At 37.2% G+C, this 20,890-nt stretch overlaps 1 protein-coding gene across 1 annotated transcript in view; it reads right to left on the minus strand.

The window, feature by feature from the left end:
* Positions 1-689: 689 nt before the first annotated feature.
* ATM (ATM serine/threonine kinase) overlaps positions 690-20,890 on the minus strand; it is a 68,897-nt gene continuing 48,696 nt past the window's right edge. The window contains exons 46-63 of the mRNA XM_082068109.1: positions 20,275-20,509; positions 17,568-17,735; positions 16,487-16,606; positions 15,233-15,450; positions 14,266-14,473; positions 13,219-13,332; positions 12,660-12,818; positions 11,485-11,623; positions 11,040-11,122; positions 9,613-9,753; positions 8,520-8,636; positions 7,019-7,168; positions 5,622-5,787; positions 4,851-4,937; positions 4,661-4,775; positions 3,045-3,108; positions 2,218-2,354; positions 690-2,095 (exon numbers count right to left, since the gene is read on the minus strand). Coding sequence (XP_081924235.1) covers positions 1,912-2,095; positions 2,218-2,354; positions 3,045-3,108; positions 4,661-4,775; positions 4,851-4,937; positions 5,622-5,787; positions 7,019-7,168; positions 8,520-8,636; positions 9,613-9,753; positions 11,040-11,122; positions 11,485-11,623; positions 12,660-12,818; positions 13,219-13,332; positions 14,266-14,473; positions 15,233-15,450; positions 16,487-16,606; positions 17,568-17,735; positions 20,275-20,509 — 2,605 coding nt within the window. The 3' untranslated portion in view covers positions 690-1,911. The remainder of the gene's footprint in view (positions 2,096-2,217; positions 2,355-3,044; positions 3,109-4,660; positions 4,776-4,850; positions 4,938-5,621; positions 5,788-7,018; positions 7,169-8,519; positions 8,637-9,612; positions 9,754-11,039; positions 11,123-11,484; positions 11,624-12,659; positions 12,819-13,218; positions 13,333-14,265; positions 14,474-15,232; positions 15,451-16,486; positions 16,607-17,567; positions 17,736-20,274; positions 20,510-20,890) is intronic.

Genomic DNA, 20,890 nt, shown 5'->3' on the forward strand with positions numbered 1-20,890 from the left:
CAGCTAAATGGTGTTTCACTGCTGCAGGAGCTTTCTAATAATGTAAGCAGGTTCCAATTACATCTACAATATTTACGTGCAATTTCATTTCTATTTCATTCAGCTTGAACAATGAAAATGTGTGGACATTCACAATATAGGTATGAGACACCAAGTTACCAGCATTGCAGAGGAATAATTAAATTCTTTCCTCTGAAGTCAGACTTCCCTGAGACAATGGTATTAATATTAATGGTATCACTGCTTGCTGTAAGTAAAAACCAATCTAAATTGCAGCCCAGCAAGATGGAAGTATTCTAGTGGAACATCAGGAACTCATCAACGAAGGCCAGATCTGTCAAGCTTCTATGCAATATTCGTTTATATGATTAGGTAGAGTTCTAGTATTCAATAACCCAAAAAATGCCTAAAGAATTTCCTCTGTAGGAAGCATGAGAAAAAAATCCAGAAATACGACTCCTTTTTTTCAATCAGTGCTTAAAAATAACAACTTTTAAGGGCTTCTTGTTTAGTTCTTTCCCACCTGCCATTCTGTAATTGCTTGGTAGGACTTTTCTCCCTTTCTTAAGTGTCATTCACAATCCACATCCCGAGTGCACGCTCTGTCAGGTAAGTTTCCTTTTCAGAGAACAAATCACCGTATTCTTGGATTAAGTTCTTCCCCACAGAAAAAACAGGATGCGTTTTTGGTTCCAACATGCAACAGAAATTTATGTCAGCTTCATGAAAACATAATGCAAAAGACTCATCTTGCTGTGTTGACGTTACCTTATAAAACAAAGATACAGCATAAAAATTATGGGAATATTGTACAAATAAAGATCAGTGAAATGCTAATTAGAACAGAAATGTTTGATTTATATTGCTGTAAAAATGCATAAAGTGTAAACTACAACAAAGTGAGGATATGCCAAATTTTTTCGTATTTTAAATATACAGATGATTCGCGAAGATTTATTAAATACAGCAGTGAGACTGTTATTTGAGTGGATTCTCCTATTATCCATATTCATTGACTATCCAATTATAGTAGGTCTTTTTATTTCAGAAGGAGCAATGACTTCTGTAAAACTGTGTGCAACCTGAATGAGATATTTGTGCTCAAAATACAACTTCAATGTTTCTGACAGGTGTTTAGTCCAGATACAGAATGACTGTTTGCTTTAGAGGTGTCTCTTGTATGCTAAGTTTCATGGTATAGTGAAGTCTATTTTATCAAAGAAGTCTGAGCTACAAAAGCTAAATATTTTTTATTGCTTTATACTATTAAAGTAATGTTATAAAAATAAAATACCAACATAATTTTCTTTACAACAGGAAAAAAGCAGCCATATTATACTTTGCTCAAAGTCCATATCTATATAAAGTGTCCATTTAACTGAGGTAAAAAAAAACACCTCAAGAACCCTCATGTTCATGAAACATGAGGTCCTCTTGTTTTCTTTTACATTCACTGTAGCATTATCTTGAAAGGATAACCCTCCTTTTGAAATGCACTTTAGCTACTTACTTGATGACTCCTGGTTTTTAGATCATCCATTCTACACGGTCATGTTACCGTATGAATTATTCTATACAAGACACCAGCTATTTATCATACAAACAAAAGCGATGAATCTCAAGCTTTAGGAATACAATGCACCCAGTCTGCATAAGCACAGTTCTTGCAGGGCACAAGGAATACCTAAGCACTGGTTGGTGTTTCATACTCTGTGGTTATCATAAGCAGATAAGAAATGTCTTCTCAGTAACAAGTTATGGAAAAAAAAACCCCAAACCTCCACCATATACATATAAGCCTTCACAGTTGCTCCTGGTACAAGTTTTAATCGTGAAATACCCACGTGAAATGTTAAGACACTTCCTGCATAAAAAGAGGTTTCTTGTAAAACCATGCTGGATCCTTCCAAGTCACACCCAGGGTTTCCATCCATAAAAGAGTCGGCACAGGTTTTTCGGGTCCATGGCCTGCTGAATGAGGAGGTTCACCTGCCCCCCCACACTGAGCACTGTTCCCTCCTCAACACCTTTCAGCTTCTCCTGGAGTCTCATCAGAACACGCTCAGCCACTTTGTTAAAACTCTGCTCATCACTGCTGGCAGAATAAGAGAAGAAAAACAAGAGCATCAGGACAGGGATCCTGAGCAATGGTCAGGAAGCAAAGAGTAACGCAAGGCAACAGTGGAGTGGGCAGACGCTAAGACAAAAATCTCGCACCTGGCTTTTCTTTTACATTCTTGTGGATCAGTACTGAGCGTAGAGCTCATGTCAGCCTCATCCTCCGGTCTCTGCTGCAAATACAAGGCTTTCAGCGGGTTCATGGTCCAGTCGAAAAGAGGATCGTAGAGCAGCACCTATACAGTAAATAAACCACTGCTTAATTTAAACTGCTCGTCACAGCTAGTCCAGTGCCCCAGCAGGAGCAGAAACAGCTGGCAATGCTCAAGCTAACCACAGTATTAGGAGGTTGCTTGTGGGTTTTGTTGTTGTTCTTTTTTTTTGTTTTGTTTTAAATCAAATAGAATTGGGCTAAAATTGCCTCTTAGACAAGCCAACGATAAAACTGCATCTGATCATTTGCAGGTGTTTGTGTTGTTCATGCCTGACTCAGTTTTGCACCCAGTCCCATCTCGGCAATGAAGACACCATTTTTTTTATACACTTCCAGGCACTAAATATCATCAGCTTTAATGCATAGTATAAGCTGCTTTTAAAAATTATTAATTATCCTCTTTGTGACTTATGCAAAGAAGATTTAATTCGATCAGCACTACTTACGCTAGGATTGTTGCACCATGGCTAGAAACATTTAGATACTGAAGAGGGAAAACTGCATATGCCTGAAATGGCCAGTGTCCACAGAGAATACAAATTGATCTTGATTTTATTGAAGACTACATCAGTTTACAAACCCGGCCAACACTTCTACACTCAAATTGAACAAAACCCCCCTACATGAATATTCAATATAGTAATGCAGACAAAGACAAGAAACTGAAGATTTTCTGGCAGGTTACTATCAGAAAGAATGAAAAAATGCTCACCTCTACTATAGTCAGCAAAGTTTCTTGAGAATTTCTCATAACAGCCATTGTTTTCTCACAGCATCTAGAAAATATTTTACTGTATATTTAGGTTCTTTTTGGAAAAACTGAATGATTTTTCATCATTTAAATAATGGATATTTTCACGCTTCTTAAAGGTTAATTTTTAACATATGACTAACCTCTCTGCTGTTTCAATTTTGGAAAAAAAAAGAATTGAGAAATTTAGAAATGTAAGGCCAGAAGGAAACGGGATAGTTCATTGGTGGGAAAGAGATGACCTGTTTCACTGTCTGAAACAGTTCTATATAGAGGTACCCACCAGGTTAACACTGATGGCTGAGATACACTCACGATGGCAGAACTGCTCGGCAGGATGGAACTGTGTGTGCAGAGGTGCTCTGCAACACACCGGGGAATCCTGGCAGCGTCCCTTAGCGTGAAGGGAGCAGATCCGGTACCAGACATGAAGCGATTCCTGAAGTCCCTCCAATGACTTCAGATATAGAAGCGGTTACCTACATTTGCTCCCAAGTAAACTAAGCTTGTGCAACGAATACGGAGCTTTCCTTACGGGGCAGGTACTCCAGCCAAGGAGGGATGAGGCTCCTGTCTGCTTCAGGATGAGAACACACACGGCAACATTAACTGACTGTGTTCACATCCAGTCCCGAGAGGGCTTACTTATGCACTTACTGTTCACTACAATTCAGTCTGGCTGAGGCAGAAACAGCATCTGCACCAGAGCCTTTTATACTCTATTTGCTTCAGCTGGAGCCAAACAATTAATGTATGGGACAAAATTTTCAGAAGTAACACAAAAGTGTGAATTTGACAGCATCACGTTTAGAGCAGAAGTGGCAATGACTGTTCATTCACAGGACAAAGGTATATTAGGAACAACTTGTTAATTGCTGCCTTACTAAGACAACACACTATGTACTTTTCTAAAGACATGAAATTTGGGCTTTGCAAGTACCATGGTCATGAACATCACTAACGTCTTGAATGGCAGAAAAGTCCTGCATTTTAGGGCTTTCGGGTCATTCACAGGAGATATGACGAAAGTTGATAGAAACTCAGTCCTTTTGGGATTTTTCTGTTTTGCAGCTCAAATATACTGTGGGATTTATATTTTGCACTTTCACCGTGATATCAAATATAAGATTGAAAAGAGGAAAAAGACTGCAAATTACTTACATAAAACTAAACAGAAATAAGAGACAGAACAAAATGGTTCAAAGAAACTCAATAGCTCTGAATATATAGTACAGCTCTGAAAGAAACACACAGTTCTGAAGGAAAAAAATTCAGCAGTCTTATCAAAGGATGGAATTCAGCCGTGAAGCCTTTGCAAGCACTGAGCCATTCCTGAATTCCACAAGAGGGTGACAATAACCCATTGCTAAGTGGAAAGCAGAACAATAATTAACTTGTAATTGGTCATATAATAAACAACAGCGTATGAGTTAGAGGACAGTACTTACGTTTGGATATTATCAGCAGAAATCTGAGTGTCCTCTCAAGCATCAGAACTATTAACATGTAAAAATCAGAATGCCTCAAGTAAAATTACTTCGCTGCCTCCTTACCCTACGCAATTTAGGACCACTCACCTTCTAAAAACTCCTTCCACGCCAGTAATACCCATTCCATCCACAATGTCCCTGGTTAATCTAAATGGAACCGTCTCTGGTGTGGGAAGGATTTTACCTTGCTCAAAAGCAACCCCTAAACAAAAAGATAAACGTTTAAAAAAATGCTGAAGTAAAGAAAAGGTAAGATTCTCTTGCCTGTCCCACTTACCCAGATCTATATGCACTAGTTCTGCCGTTTGTTCATCTATCAAGATATTCTGCACATGTCTGTCTCCAAGTCCAAGAATGTAGCCAACTAAAATAAAAAGGTATATTTACATGCCATAAAAAACATGGAAAATTTAACAAAGATTACTAGAATCAGTGTAAGACATGCAAACAAATTAAAAATGAGAATACTTCTTCCCGCATGTATTCATCTTGCCATTCTACAAATCCAAACAGAAAATGTTTAACAAATGCAACTGCAAAAAGGTTATTCTCATATAGATGTGTATTGTTTCACAGCCTTCTTGCCCATTTCTCTCTGTAGGTGGGTTAACCAAACAATTTCACAGCTTTAAAAAAATATATATATAAAAAGCAAGTACACAATAAAATTAGGTTTGTTACTAGATTAAGGTTTTCAACTCTGTTAAAACATTTGAGGCTACAGGTGAAATGAATACATGTTAAATCAGAACAACAGAAATAGTCCGGTAGAAACTAAAAAAACCTACCAGAACCTAAAAATACCAACCACTACAAGAAACAAAGAAACACAGAATTTCATTCTGGTTTTGTGTCACGGAAAGGGCAGGGGGATTAATCAGGAATCTTAATTATAAGAATAAATGTTGGTGTTCTTGCTGGCATTTTTTGCCCCCTACTCCCCCTTTTCTGACATGTGACAAAAGCAGAATAGGCATTACCTCTGAAATGGTGGGAACTCTTTGTTTACAAAATCTAAAAAGCCAATGTTAATAATCCAATACAATACCTATAGAAGAAGTAGCCACACTGCGAGTGTACGCCAACCGTTTTTCAAACCACACAGCTGGATCCAGGAATTTTTCCATGCAGAAATAACGAAACACAGGCTGAAAGTTCTCACAAACTTCCATGAAGATGTTGTATTTCTCTTCAGAAAGTTTCCTTTGTGCATCCTTTAAACAAATAAGAAATGTTTTCCCCAGGACTGCCTACTTTGAAAGGAAATTACCTCTTCATTTGAAAGAAACACATTCCTGCTTTCTACCCCTCTCCCCTCCATGAAATGCTGTTCTCACTCTTTCCCTCTCTGAGCTAGGAATTAATGTCTCTTTTACAGCAACCATTAATGCACCTACCTGTTTTACTACAGAATTATATTTTCATACACAACTCATGGGCTACATATAAAAAACACACTCCCGTTTCTCTGGCTCAGCAAGTGTATCTATTCTGTATGTCTGTACAGGTAAATGCATCTCGCTGGGAGATGGTTCCACTGCACTTTCTACCTTTGCTTATCCGACGGCTCCTGTCACTGTGAGAAAGTCATTCTCACTCATTCACATGCAAAAGCTGCACAAAGCCCAAAATAAATATACTTCCGTCCTGGTAATAATACAGAGATTTAAAAGGAAATACCTTGCACAATCATGGTGATACAAAGTACAAGTAATTATTTTCTAAAAGTATGGTGAGGTGGTTTGTGGAACTGAACTAAACCAGCTGAATCCACCCAGCAGCCACCTGTCATCAGAAGAAGGAACCCTCCCCTGCTTGTATCTACTGATAGATATTTTTCCACCAGTTTAATGTAAAATTACTCTTATTTTGGCTGAGCTCTGTGAACTGACTCACTGTGGGGGGCAGAGGGTTCACAGATGTCCTGGTGGAGGAGAAGCCAGACTCCTTCCCACTGCCTGATGGCAATTAAGACATTACAATAATCTCAGCTGCCTTCTAAAACCAAATTTTTATTTTCAACAACTAGTATTTAGAATTTTGGTTTAGTCATGAAAATAAAATGATTTTTCAATGCAATGAGAAGCATGACCAATATAAATTAAATCTGTAAGATAACTTCATACTGAACTCTGTTGGGTCTCTGTAATGATAATTTTGGAATTCCAATAGATTTATATTCTAGAAAACAGCTCACAGATTCTTGGAGATTCAGCTGTATTCAAATCCTTTCTGCATTTAGCAATTTTTGATTTTGTCAAAACTCTTCCCAGGCTGCATTTAGATTAGTCTGAAGGTCTATTAATTCCATGCCACTAGTCATATTCATTATTATACACTAAAAGCATACTACATAATTCTCTGTTAATATATTAAAAAAAAAACCCTAACCCTCTGTGTAGGAGAATATGAGCCAGATATTTTTCTTTAATTATTTTCACTCACCATCATTATTTTCTGACACTGATAACTGGAGTAATCTTTTGGCCTGTATCTCTTGTGAGCTCCCTCTTCCATGTTCACCAGAAACTCCCCGATGGGGGTTGTTCCTGAGCACCACTCCAGAACCCCACTTCTCTGAGAGAGGGGAACCACCTGCAAAACAAAACCGCTGCTGCATGGGGGAGGGAGATACACACACAGCTATGAATATGCACGCTGCAAAGCGTTGTTTAAAAAGGACCAAACCATACAGCTGACCACAATATACGTTCTAAAGACACATGTATGCATTTATAAAATACACTCAAAGTTTTTCTATCAAATACTTGCAAATTTCTTCCCATCCCAGAGAATCTTCCACTAAGGACTTCAGTACAAGTTATGATTATACTCAGTTTGCATGTTTGTGCTAGTATTCTGGGTGACCTGTGATTGCCAACAGCTTCTTCTGCCGGAATGGGAATTTATGTGCAAATTGCACATAAAAAGTAAAACCAAGAACAAACACGTGGTAGCTGCACGAATGTATCTGGCTTGTTTCAGTCTGCTTCCCACCCAAGGGAACAGCTTCTCACTTCTTTACTGGCTGCATTAGTCACCTCTGTTGCCTTAGCAGACGGAACTGGCCGAAATGAACAATCTCCTGTCTTCAGAAAAACAGCTACTGCCTGTTTTCTTCCATTTTCTTTTCTTATGAAATTCTCTTCATCCCATAGAGCAACCCTCATTCACTTTTATCCTGCTCTCATTCATTTTCACACACATAAAGATCTGAGTCTTCACTGAAAATGGTTCAAAAAGTGTAAGTCTAACTCCACCTGTGAACTCTTAGAACTACGCTGGCAGTTGAGATAACCTCCTTTAGAGATTCTGGAGTGCACACTCCTCATTTGTCAAAGACAAGAACTTTTACTTAGAGAGCACTTATTCAGATGTCACCTTCATAGTTATTATTATAAAGTCAAGCACATAAAATGGAAGGAGGAAGGGAAAGTTCCTGTTCAAATACATTTTCTGCATTCACAATAAGAATTTATTCCTATATCCCCAATTCCAACCAAAACAGTTCTGCAATTCAAATTCTGCATGAACAAACCCTAGACGGGACTTCTGGGTTCAACTGTAAGGAATACTGAAAGATTAAAATTAATTATTAATTAACTAAGGAATATCAAAAGACTTTTAAAAAAAGAGATTTAATAAAGAAACTTGTATGCTCAAGTTTAATGACTAGCAACTTAGAGTTCAAGGACAGTGTATGACTTAATTTATTTTCAATTATAAGTTCATCCTTTTTTAAGGATTTGGAAAAAATCCAATTGTAATAATTGTAATTATGACATTGCATTAATTGTTTATCCCATACCTTAAGGAACAGTCACTATTTCAATAAAACATAAATAAATACACTTTTATATTGTCTTTAGGTTAAAAAGAGGAGAATGGGGAAATAGGCTTTATCTGTAGCATTTATTCCTCTGCAGCAGCAGCTGTTCAGGATTACCTTGTATCTTCGGATTGTTAATTTTCTCTTTCGTGTTTCAGTGTTTTGCTGGAGCAATGTATTGCACATCTGGAAAACCTGCTGCATAACAGCATCTTGTCTCAGGTCATCACGCCCCTTTAGCATAAATAGGAAAAGCAGTTAAAGAACACTTTTCAGCATCCAACTTTTTGTTCAGCATCTTAAAAAAATTACTTTAAAAAACTGCAGAAAACACAAGTTACTTTTCCACAATAATCACCTGTAACAAAATGTAATTCACAATTGTTTTTTCTCTATGCTTGGTTTTCTAATAGTGCTCAGCTGATTAAGCAGAACCACCATTAACTTAAAACATCACCCTTTTCTTCCTTTTTTTGACAAATGCTATTTGACTGAGGTTTCAATCAACCTACATGTCTTACGGTACCCGTTATAAAAATTCACCACATTTAGCAATGCAGCGCTCAGCTGAAGCAGCATCAGTTGGTGCTGCAGTTCTGATTACTGCATGCAGATCTAGTGACCCACGTTTCTCTTTAAAACTTTCAAACCTACCCCATACTTAACAGCAAAACAGAGTTCTTCCAGCAGCTGCTGAATGTTACATTCAAAGACAGAGAGAATGAAATCAACGGAGTTTAAAGAGAAATACATGGTTTTTACATGTCTGTGTTTCTATGTGCATGTTTTTAATTGTCTCTGAATAGTAACTTTTTATACGGGAAAGAAAGAAAGAAAAAAGGAGGTATTTAACACAAAATGGTTATGGCTTTTATGAGCTGTACACTCCAGGTCACTAGTTGAGACATGACCATGCAAGGTGCAGGCCTGGTACTTGTCAGGTAAGCTACCATGTACTACATGCATCATTGAAAAATAATTAAAAAATATTTAATATGATGACTTATTATTATATTTACATACTATTATTTATTACTTATTATTACTTTGTAATTTCCTTTATTAAAGCATTCCTGAACTGAGAAAACTGGCACTGAACTGTGAAAAGCATGCTCATGGTACAGAAGTGATATATGAGGAAACTAACATGAGAACTTAAAAAACTCCAGCATGCCAAATCTGAGATGTCATTACAACTGACAGAACCTACCTTAACCAGCTGCCTCCTTTCTTTACCATCTGATCCTACACAATCGATTATTTTAGGCAGATTCATGCCTCCTGCTAACCGAAATTCTGGCTTAAAAGACATAATTGTCACCAAATTCTCATATCGTCCTGTAGGATCCACCTGAAAATATGAATTAGTTTAAAACTAATACAAATATTACCTCAATTTGACTAAGAAAAAGTAGTAACAAGTTGTTTGCAAACCTCATTAGCAGACTATAGGCTAAATATTAACGTGAGCATTCTATCATCTACAAGGATAGCACTCAGAAAGGGTACAGAAACATGCTGAACAAAGGAGTGAGTTGGATTCCTCCGTGTTCCCCTCCCTGGGAGAGGGGACCTGGTGCTGCAGGCTTCACCAAACAAGCTCTGACACAATTCCAGCCCATCCCAACCAGCATTCTCTCAAGAAAATGTTCATCTATAGTTGGGGGACACTAAGCTTACATTAGGCTGCAAAAGGACCCAATCTACAATCTTAAAACTGTTGCAAGCTACAGGATCTGTATCCTCAGCCATCCTCCAGATGCTCAGGCCACAAAGCAGCCCTGCTCAAGCAGCTGTAAGGAAATACCACCCAGGTGTTCACACCACACACCTCCAACTATTTCAGATAGTTTGCACTGGAGAAGAAAGGCAAAGCAAAGGACAGTCAAGTCGTACAAAGTGGCAACACCTGGGGCCAACGGAGTCCTGCAAACAACTGCTCTTTAGCATGGGTGGCAATTTTTGGCCTCTGAAGTCAAACAGTGTGATGTCCCTTGGCTTGTTTTATTTAGCTTTACAGACATAGCCTGAGGCACTTCAACATAGGGAAGTCTGGCTTTGTAACACGTACATTTTAGGTGGCTGGCCCAAAAGGCAACCCTACGCTACTGAAATGGGTATGTTTGCTAGGAAGAGCATGTGGCATCCAAGTGCCCATGCACCCATCGAATCCACCGCTTATGCTAATGGGAATGGATTATTCCCCATTACTGAATGGTAAAAAAATATGAGGTGGCCATTCAGGAACAGCCGAAGAGGTGTATCTATTAATTCTCACAACTTTCTGGATGTAAGCACCTCCCTGAAGCTCTGAGCTAGCACTTACAAAACAAGATCCTCCCTGTGATTCAGGTAGCTGATAATGAAAGACTGGTCAGCGGTAACAGCGGCAAAACCACCTTTATATGATAAGCCACTATCCAGCAAATTTAAGATTTGGGGTCAAGGTCTTCCAAAGACTAAGGAAAGCATCTCACACTGCATCTCCCTCCTGACAGGAAAGTAGCCCTGGCAGGCTGACCTGTAAAGAATGTGGGTATCTGATCAAGAGATAAATGCCCTGACTGCCATTATAAAAGCTTGAAGTTGATTCTAAGACTTGATCTTATAAAGTATATTTGTTTCAACGTCAGTCACCTTAATTTCCATGGTAGGAACAACAACATCCTTCAAGTTCTTCAGTTTAGTAATTGGCTGGTCAGCTGGAATCCTTATTCCTTCTGTAATTAAAAGGAATTAATATTTTAAAAGTCAGAGCTATAAACATACATCGAAGATCACAAAAAGCACCTTTAATTGCTTTTGCAACCCCAAACCTCACTTCATGCTTCTGTTGAGCTGATGAAGATGACCGCAGGACAACTGGAGTTTTCTGCTGTTTCATACTCAGAAAGTCTGAACCTTACAATGCAAGTAATTCCTACGACTTTTAATCTAGACTAAGTTCTACATTTATCAAAAACTGAGCACAGTGCTAGCACAGTATCTCCTTTGACTAAATATCTAGAAATCTACATTTTAATCCAAGAAAACAAAATATATCTTCACTATTAAATAGAGAAATAATTTTCCCAAGACTTACTTCTTTGAGTTTTCCACGGGGTAGCATCCAGATTCGCTAAAGTGATGTAAGCATCACAAAGTGCTTCAACGTCTCGAACCATATGAGCTCTCTTTTTTCTTACGATACTGATTATATTGCGAGCAGCCTCCATTCTGTCCTAAAAAATGCCAATGGAATACAAATATCAGATCTTGCAAACGATGAATGATGCATCATAACATGCAGTCAGATAAGTACAAAAGAGAGACATCCTACGAAAACAGAGAAAATGGTAATAATGGACAGCCCTTTGTGATATGAACAGAAATAATGTGAAGAAAAGTTCTGTGTTGTCCAATCTGAGATAATGATATACAGTAAAATATTACTGGGGATGGAGAGGGAGCAAATCTGTCCAGGCAATGTGCAAAAAACCTGCAAAAATTCTCCAGAAAAACGGTCAGGCAGTTCTGGATGTTCTTCCACCACCTTCCTGCTTCCATCATTTCCTCCCAACTGAAGAAAATGCCTGTGTGCAAAAGGCAAATCTCTGACCATGTGGCCCGTCTGTGCCTAACTCTGAGACTTAGCTGAGTCCAGCATAATCCTATTCCTACGAGTGGGACCACAAAAGAACTACAAATCTCAGAAAAAGGCAAAAAAAAAGCCAAATAAAAAATAAAAATGTGGTGAAAAACACATCGGGGCGGAGGGTGGGGGGTAGGAAAGAGGGTAATGAGAAACAACTGTGTCAGGCCTATAGTGGTGGGGGAAAGAGGAGGCATTAATCTAGATATGAGATGATTCCAAAACAGATGGTATCATTCAAAGCAGAAAAAATAATTGGGTATGTACTTTTAACAATGAACCCACTCAAGTCTTTGTTGCATCTAAAATGCCTTATACAGAACCACACGTCAAGGACATCTATCACAAAACTCTTTGCAATAGCTGGGACTATTTGTTGCAGGAAACAATCATGTTTTGTTCAACCTCATAATTACTTCTTCCAGTAATAATTACCAAAGTGTGCACAAAAGGAAGGGTTTTTTTATATTAAAAGTACTTTTTTACTCCAACTCTTTCTTAACAAAAATCAGCTGATGACCTGTACACTAAAATACCCCTATATATATATATATATATATATTTATAACAAAATGAAATTAATGAAGACTGAATGCGATTAATAAAATAGAAATTTTTGTAGTCACCACATCAAGCTGGGAGATTTCTTTCGGGGCATTTTTAATTAAATTATTTCTTCTTTTTGCATCTGGTTTTGTGAGGAGTTCATCTTTGTTAGCATTTGCCAAAGCTAATATTATAAACAAAGCATGATGCGGATGATCCAGTGAAATTCTAGACATTAGCTGTCAAGGAAAATGAAAAGAACCCATTATTAAAATCTGTACAGAAGAAAATAAATATTTAATTAACATTATTAATTCTCTTGAACTTCTAAGGTTTCAAATAAGAAATAAAAAGTAATACTTAGATGGTATTTCCACAACTAAAATATGCTCAAAGTATATTCCTATACCTGCATAAGACTATTCTGATACAACAAGAAAATCAACTAAGTAGAAAGGTAAAAAGTCCTAAATCCTTTCCCATCACTACACTTATTTTGCATAATTCATTTTTAATACGTCTTTATCACCTACATAACTCTTTTAGCTATAACTGCACAATGAAAGATAGATATTGTTTAGAAGCATGTACTACTAAGCAAAAAAAATGTTATCTTTAGATACAAAAAGCATACATTACTTTATTCAGAACTCCATGAAATCCGAAACCACCCATCATCTTGGTTCCCATCCGAGCAGCCAGCTGGTACATCAGAGGCAAAAACTTGTATGAAGGGATCTTCTCTGCATTTTCCTGTAGTAGGGAAAATTCAGTTAGAAAGCTGTACTAAACGCCAAAATAAAACTGTAATCATAAAATACCAGGTAAGGGCTAGAATTTTCGTTTTGTATGTTTTTTTTTTAAACTGAGCGTAATCATTGCTGTGTGATCAAATGACAATCCAGCGAGTATCACATCATCTGGCTCCATGTCTCCTGAATGCTACAAGTCCATCACAAGAAAACCACTATTTTCTATTCTAATATAACTGAGCTTAGATATATTGATTAGAATCCATTTCTAGACTCTGTGTTGAGAGACAATCCTAACCACAAAAAAATACTATCTAGTTTCAGACAAGAAACAATTGTGTGTTAAAAGTATAAGTAAAGAAACACTTACTGTTTTTCAAAGTTAATTATAACACAAAGAATTAAACAGATCTCCATTACAAAAAGATAATTCAGGTAAGACTCAACAGATTTCCTGCATGATCCCAGAAATGACAGAACCAGCCTGAGAATGAGAACTCTACTGGTGCTTGGTTACTATGTTATAGAGACAAACTAAAACCACATCCTGTCACTTAGAAGTAAATATAATATAAACTAGAATAATGTACTAAAGGATGTTGAAGATGGGTACTACCCAGGGTACGTAAAGAACAAGGTGACAACAGTGAAAGATCATGAGACATGCTTAACCATACAGACCTGTCAAATTAAAATGCTAAATTCAATTAAGTTAAATTAAAATGTATTGAGAATGACAACTCTCACTGATGAAAACTAACAGAGGAGCAATGACGACTGAAAAAAGCAAGTTTTGATGGAAAAGTTAAGGAGATACATAGGAAAACATACTGCACAGCACTGTAACTCATCTTCTAGAAACACAGGAAGAGAAAGAGAAGATGGATATTTTAATGTCAAAACATAATAAGGAAAAGCCACAGCAGATATTTACCTTCATCATTTCATTGACTCTATCAACTCCAGAATTTTCAAGCCACAGCGAACAGAGTCGGAAGATCCACATATTATGTTCTTCTCCACTCAGTAAACAGCTGATGTAGTTCTCCACAGCTTTACACAAGAAACGTTTACGATCCTCAGTGAGGGCTTGGATGGCACACTCATCCAGTTCAAGTTCTCGCTGGACCTTCACTGTATATCTATGTGAACAGACATTTTTAACTAATTGTTTCTTAATGAACTTACAACCCTCCCTACTTCTCTTGCTTACTAATCTAACTTTTTGTTAAACTTTCTTTGTATGTACAAGTACATAAAATAAACAACTGAGAAACCAAACTGTGGGAGCTACCACTCTACACTCCCTGTGGGACCCACCACTCTAAGTAAATTTTCAGTCAATGTCTTCTTTCTTTTTTTCATTATTTGATCTCAATACTGGTCTAAATGCGAATATCCAGTACAGATCATTGTGTAAAGACTTCAACTTCCAACTGCTGAAGTTCAACTTTTTTCTGCTCACTTTCAACTGCTCTTCTGAAATCTTTAAGAGTTCTGTATTAAGATGAATTCTACACTTTCACCAAATGTGTAAGGGAGAAAAATCTCAAATATTTATTTTTTACCCTGCAACATTTTCTCTGTCAAATAAACTAATCAGATAAAGGGAATAAATGTGAATTTGGCCCGTGACCATGCACGCTGTTTAACTGTTGTAACACTCTTTGGCTTAGTTTTGGCCCACACTACCTTGCACTCTACTAGACCATGTTCAGGCACAGTTCAGAAACTATTTGAAACAAGCACTAGAAATTTGGCCACTATTTTGTGAAAAGAAGGGAAAATGCAGCTGAAGAGATGTGAGCCATGCTGTACCACTTGCCCAGAGGGACAGAGAACTAGTAAAGACGGAGCCTTTGATGGCTCCATAGCAACCACGTCTTCATGGGAAGTCCCACCTATTTGTCTGAACTCTGCACTCCCTTATGAGGCCGATCTCCTCCTTGGCCTTCTTCAGTAACGCTTGCTTATTTTCAAACTCCGAGGATTTCATGTAATTTTCAATTCGCTGGTACTGATTATCCGAGAAACGAGCCAAAGACAGGAAAGCCTTCATCTTTCCTTTCTTCAGCTCGTCGCTGCTGTCTCCACTGTGGCTTGTGGCAATTTCCACAGCCTAAAAGGGAAGTTACAATAATGGTAAGATGGATAATTGGATTAATAGTGCTGCAAAATAACTGATTAAACTCTGTTAAAATGGAAACACAGAATGTTTGAGGTTGGAAGAGATCTCTGGAGGTCATCTCATCCAATTCCCCTGCTCAAGCAGGTCCATCTGCTCAAACGGGTTATTTAACGTTGCCTATGATGGGATATATATGCATACAAAATAAAACCTACCAGGCTGAATATTTTTCTCCTAAGTGAATGTAATCTTTGAGGAGTGTTTCAGTGCAAACAGTCAAAAAGATCATCCTGTATGAAAGAGCGGTAATAACCAGACAGGAGTCTCCTACAGCTAACTGTCTTTTAGAGTAACCAAGCATGAATGTTTACAATAGTTTTACACCCTTAAAAGATAGTGAGAAAAAATAAAAGCTAAACCAAAAAGTGACAAAAAGAGAAGAAATTATAGGTGAAAGTTTAATCATCAGTGTGACGAAACCATGAGAGAGTAACAGAGAAGAGCAACTTTGTAGAGTTTCAGAAATTAGCATGAAATAAAGAAACATGGGTAAATACTAATATAAATGATCCTATTACTAAGAGTTAAAAAAATAAAGACAGTACTTGGAAATGCAAGTACATGACTTTCCAGTACCTGGAAAGAGACTGTTGCAAACACAACTCCCATACTGCAAAAATGTTAAGTGAATGATCTGTCCCAAGAAGGAGAGGATGTGGATGGGGTGGAACAGGAAAGGGAAACAGGACTAGCAGTCATTACCTCTGTCCTTTTAAGCCAATATTACACAGAATTTCACTGTGAATTATGTAAAGCCATATTCTAAATATTTTGAATATTCTGAAGATAACAATGTTATACAAGACTAGGTGAAACTATAATATTTTTATAAGAAACCATATTTTCAATCCAGAAAAATAAAGAAAATTGTAAGGAAAAAAAAAGAGTAAAATTTACTTGACATTTTAAGGACATATTTTAGCACAGCATTATGTCAAAGACTGCATATTTCAAAGACTGGATGCACCTTTTCTAAGTATTTCTGCATGATGACTGTAGGGTTTTCCAAGCATGTTTCTGCTAACCAGGTTCCACATAGCCTCAGACACTCTGTATACATCAATTTCAGATGAGGATCATTCTCGACCTTTACGAAAGCGAGTTTTAAGAAAACAAAAAAGAAAAAAAAAAGAAAAGAAAAAGAGGAAAGTATCAAATTAAAATACTTTTTACATATGAAGTAGGCAATTTATACATCTTTTAAACCTTGAATATAATTCAACCATTCAGGACGATTACACTTAATGTATCTACAGTCATTTACCATCCATATCTACAGTAGTCAATAACCTTAAATGACATTCATATTCTATGCTAGACTAAAGGAGAGCACATATTTTTAAATGCCTGACAGTTTGAACAATGAAAAGCAGAAAAAACCAGCAACATGTAATAAAAATCAAATAAATTCACAGCATGTTTTCAGAATCATATTTTCTCATATTCCCATGTAGTCTGCTGTACCATAGCATACTCTGTAGGAAACATTCAGGAATTGCGATAACTATGTGTGACCATTAAATTTTTCAGACCTCTACATGGAAACCTGGTTAAAAGTGTTCTGAGAAGATAATGGAACAGGTTTCCAAAGGACTTGTCTCCAGATTGGAAGCTCAGCTTTAACTGTATAGCAGGACAAGTTTCCAAAATACTTTTAGTATAGGGTACGTATTAAAGACATCTGATCAAGATGGCAACACTGACTGTGAAATACTGAAGGATGTCATAGGCTGTGAAAACACAAAACCTCTTTATGTGGACAGGGTGAACATAACACAGGAAGGTGAGAGAAGAACTAAATTTTTGGATGCCCTCAACAATTGATTCACGGAACAATCATGGAAATCAGAAGAGGAACAGCAACAACAGACTCGCTTTCAAAACCCCTGGAAAGATTTGCTAATACAGATTTTTTTGCTTTCAGACATTTTGAGAGTACCAAACAGATTTCAGGCTTTCAATTTTCTTTCAAGAGAAAACTTCAGAAAGTGGAAACAGGATCTTAAATAATTTAATTCCCATAGGTTTATACATGATAAAACACATACCTGAAACAAATCTGCATCTAATGTTTTTATCATTCTTTTAAGAATATTCAGTGCAAGACTCTCTTCCTTTTTAGCCCAGAAAACCTGAGCTTCTTCTAGTTGCCACTCAGAAACTCCATATGCTGTTGGATTGTATTGTTTAATCTGAAACATGGCTCTTTCTGGAATCTGAAATTGAAAAAAAATTATAAACAATTCTTTAAGTCACATACATGTATCTCATAGTAAGTTTTGTTTTTAAAGTCCATCTTCATTACCTCTACCTGTGCAGCATATTTTGCCTACTCAATGCTAAGAATTTATTTGCAGCAAAGAGACGAAGTTATTTTTCTATATACTTGCAGAAAATCCTGATTTGCAACAAAAATATCATGGAATTAAACCTCACAAATCTCAAAATAAAGTATCAATGTTTAACATTTCAAATTACTTGAAGGTATAAGATATAGAAATTCTACAATCAGTACCTACTGAAAGAATAGATTTATAATTTAACTTAGTGATTATTATTACATACTAAGAGATTGCAGAAAAATAGTGAGAAAAACAGCACCACCATACACTAATTCTGCTGCATGCCTACCTTGTCACTTATATCACCAGTGAAGTAACATCCTCAATATTTAGTAATCCAATATCACTATGATAGTACAAAGAGCAAACTATCTTTTTTAACAATGTCAAAGATCAAGACTAAAGTGTATTTTCAAAACTTATCCAACCAATAACCGAATCAATAAAACTTTTAAATAGGCAAGGTAAACAATTAAAATATAAGAATGCTTGTAAATGACAATGTAAGTTTGGGTACTTCCATCAGTGGTCAGCGTGACGATTCTGTACATCCCTCTCTTCCTTCTCCTGATAGATGGCAGTGGCACCAAAGAGGAAGAAAAGCTATTAGTTGCAAAGAGTGTTGCCTCAAAAACTTTCCTACATGCAGACACGCAGTATTGTCAATTACTAGTGTGCCAAAAGCAAAGGGTTATGATCCCATGGTTTGAAAGCCTGGTAAGGCCCAGGAGAACAGTCCAGAGGTTTCACATGACCTACAACACTGAAGAGGCTGAAACAACAGTGTTTTCAGGAACACACTGGCTCAATCTTTCAGAACCTTCTAATCCTCCCCAAAGGTAGTGGCCCACTTTTAATCTTCCGTAACTAAAAATCAAAGTGAAACAAATTAACTTCTGTTGAGGCTCTTAGACACTCATCACCAGTGTTAGTGGCTGGGCACGTATGCGATTGTCCTGGTTTTGTTAAAAACAAGTTTCTCTTTCAGTGAATTTTGCCTGTCAGCTAAAGCCTTCATATTAACTGCATTTTTCTGGAGAACCAGACACATGTTTTGGTAAACCTAGCAATGGAATGCAAACTTATTGATAAGCATGGATGGACATCTCACGAGAGGGGCGACGAGAAACAAGTGACTAAGAAACTGACCAATGGTGTAGAACATTCCATTCACGTGAATACTTCATATAAAAGTGGGAGATCACAAGGATCTCGTCCCTTTTCCCTTTTCCCTTCTGCTTATGGTCGACATTAGGAGAGGACCTTGCTAATCGTCCCTGTGAACTGAGGCCTAGTGAGAGACTGAATCCAGCTCCAGTTGGCTGCAGAGTCTAATCCAGGACTTCGGGTGCCGGCTCTGCAGTTGCTGAGACTTTCAAGATTGGTTTTGTATATTTTGTATTATTTTCTCTATTCTTATTAGTAGCATTAGTAAAACATCTTTAATTTTTCCAACTCTCTTCTCTCTGTTCTTTTTTCCCCCCGATCACCTGTCCTTAGTGGGAAGGGGGGAGAGGGAGGGGCAAAAGGGGGAAGTGGGGGGGGAGTGGGGGTTAACAATACATCTGCCAGGGTTTTATTGTCACCCCGCAATCTAAACCCTCGACAGCGATAAAAAAATCTGAAGAATTTTCCCAAACAGTTCTAGAGGCACTGAGTAAACTCCACAAATTTATGAAATCAAAGATAGCTGTTCAACTGATTTCATCATTACTCACAAAGGGAATTAGAATCTTCCTGAAATCCAAATTTAATATAGTTTCGCAATATGTGAAGTGTCAAACATCTTTGGAGGTTACACATTTAGCTAGAACTATCATCTGCGGTGGTTCCTGGAGGATACTGTTGCTCCATAAATTCTGGTTGTTACTCCTCCAGATGCACTACCCAGAACAGGCCAAAGCTGACTCTGGACCTTAAAAGGCATTAACAGCTGCAGAAAGCACTGATGCTGCAAATCCCATTAAGTCGTTCAGAGAGGGAGATTTACCACAGTGCAATGGTGCCTTGAGGGTATAAAAACCTTTAAGACAACGGTAAATATACAGATGCAAGAGAGTTCGTTTGGCAGCTTTACTCTGGAAAACTACAACAGTGTGATGCGAGTGAAGGCTGGGTACATAAAAGTGCACCAAAATAAAGTAATAGAACTATAAGAACATTCTTAACTGAAAATTTCATTTTTATGCTACCTCATAGAGTAGCTTAATTATGAAAAAAAATCAGAAAACATGCCCATAATTGCAATTTATGAATAAGTTCTACATAGTTTAAATCTCAAACTAATAGATTAATCGAATAAACATAGAATACAGCTTATCTTTAGTACTGTTAAAAAATGAAATTATTTTATAAACTTAGAAAACTAAACATCTGTCACTGATTTTTACTGATCTTCTCTCGAATTTGTTACCTGTGTATTTTTAGCAGTTCTTGCAAGTCTAGAGAGCTCCACTAGATGTTTGGTCAGGATGTCTTTAATACACTCTCTTTTAGTGTTTTCATTCTCCTTTTCAAGCAAGATCTCCAAAATTACAGTGCGCAAGGCCATTACAGGTTCCTGGAAGCAGAAGTCACTGTCCTTGAGAAGCTGGGACTGTCTCTGCCACTTCAAATAAATATCATTCAGCTGTTGAGGAGTAACAGATCTGCAGTTGTTATCAAAAGAAAAAAAAAAAAGACCTGTTATTAATTCTCACTAAATATTAGTGAAATGCAAGATGAGTAACAAAAGTAAACTACTGAGGAAGTTCACAATCTACAGTTGAAAACCAAGAAACAGTCCATAAAACCCTACAATGATTAATATGCAGAATAAACCAGCAGGCTTCCAGTTTTAACACAGATGAAGATCAAGGGATCAGCATTAGTAAGGTGAACAACTCTGCTGCAAACATTCCTGATTACGCACCAGAAACTGTTGTGTTAAGGTCAGCAAAGGAAATTGCATTCAAATATAGGGCTACTTAAAAGATTAGAGACCAAAATTCCTATTTTATTATATTAGAATAATAGGACTATGGGATATA

This window comes from Streptopelia decaocto (assembly GCF_964273445.1).
Source record: "Streptopelia decaocto genome assembly, chromosome: 1".
Taxonomy (NCBI): domain Eukaryota; kingdom Metazoa; phylum Chordata; class Aves; order Columbiformes; family Columbidae; genus Streptopelia; species Streptopelia decaocto.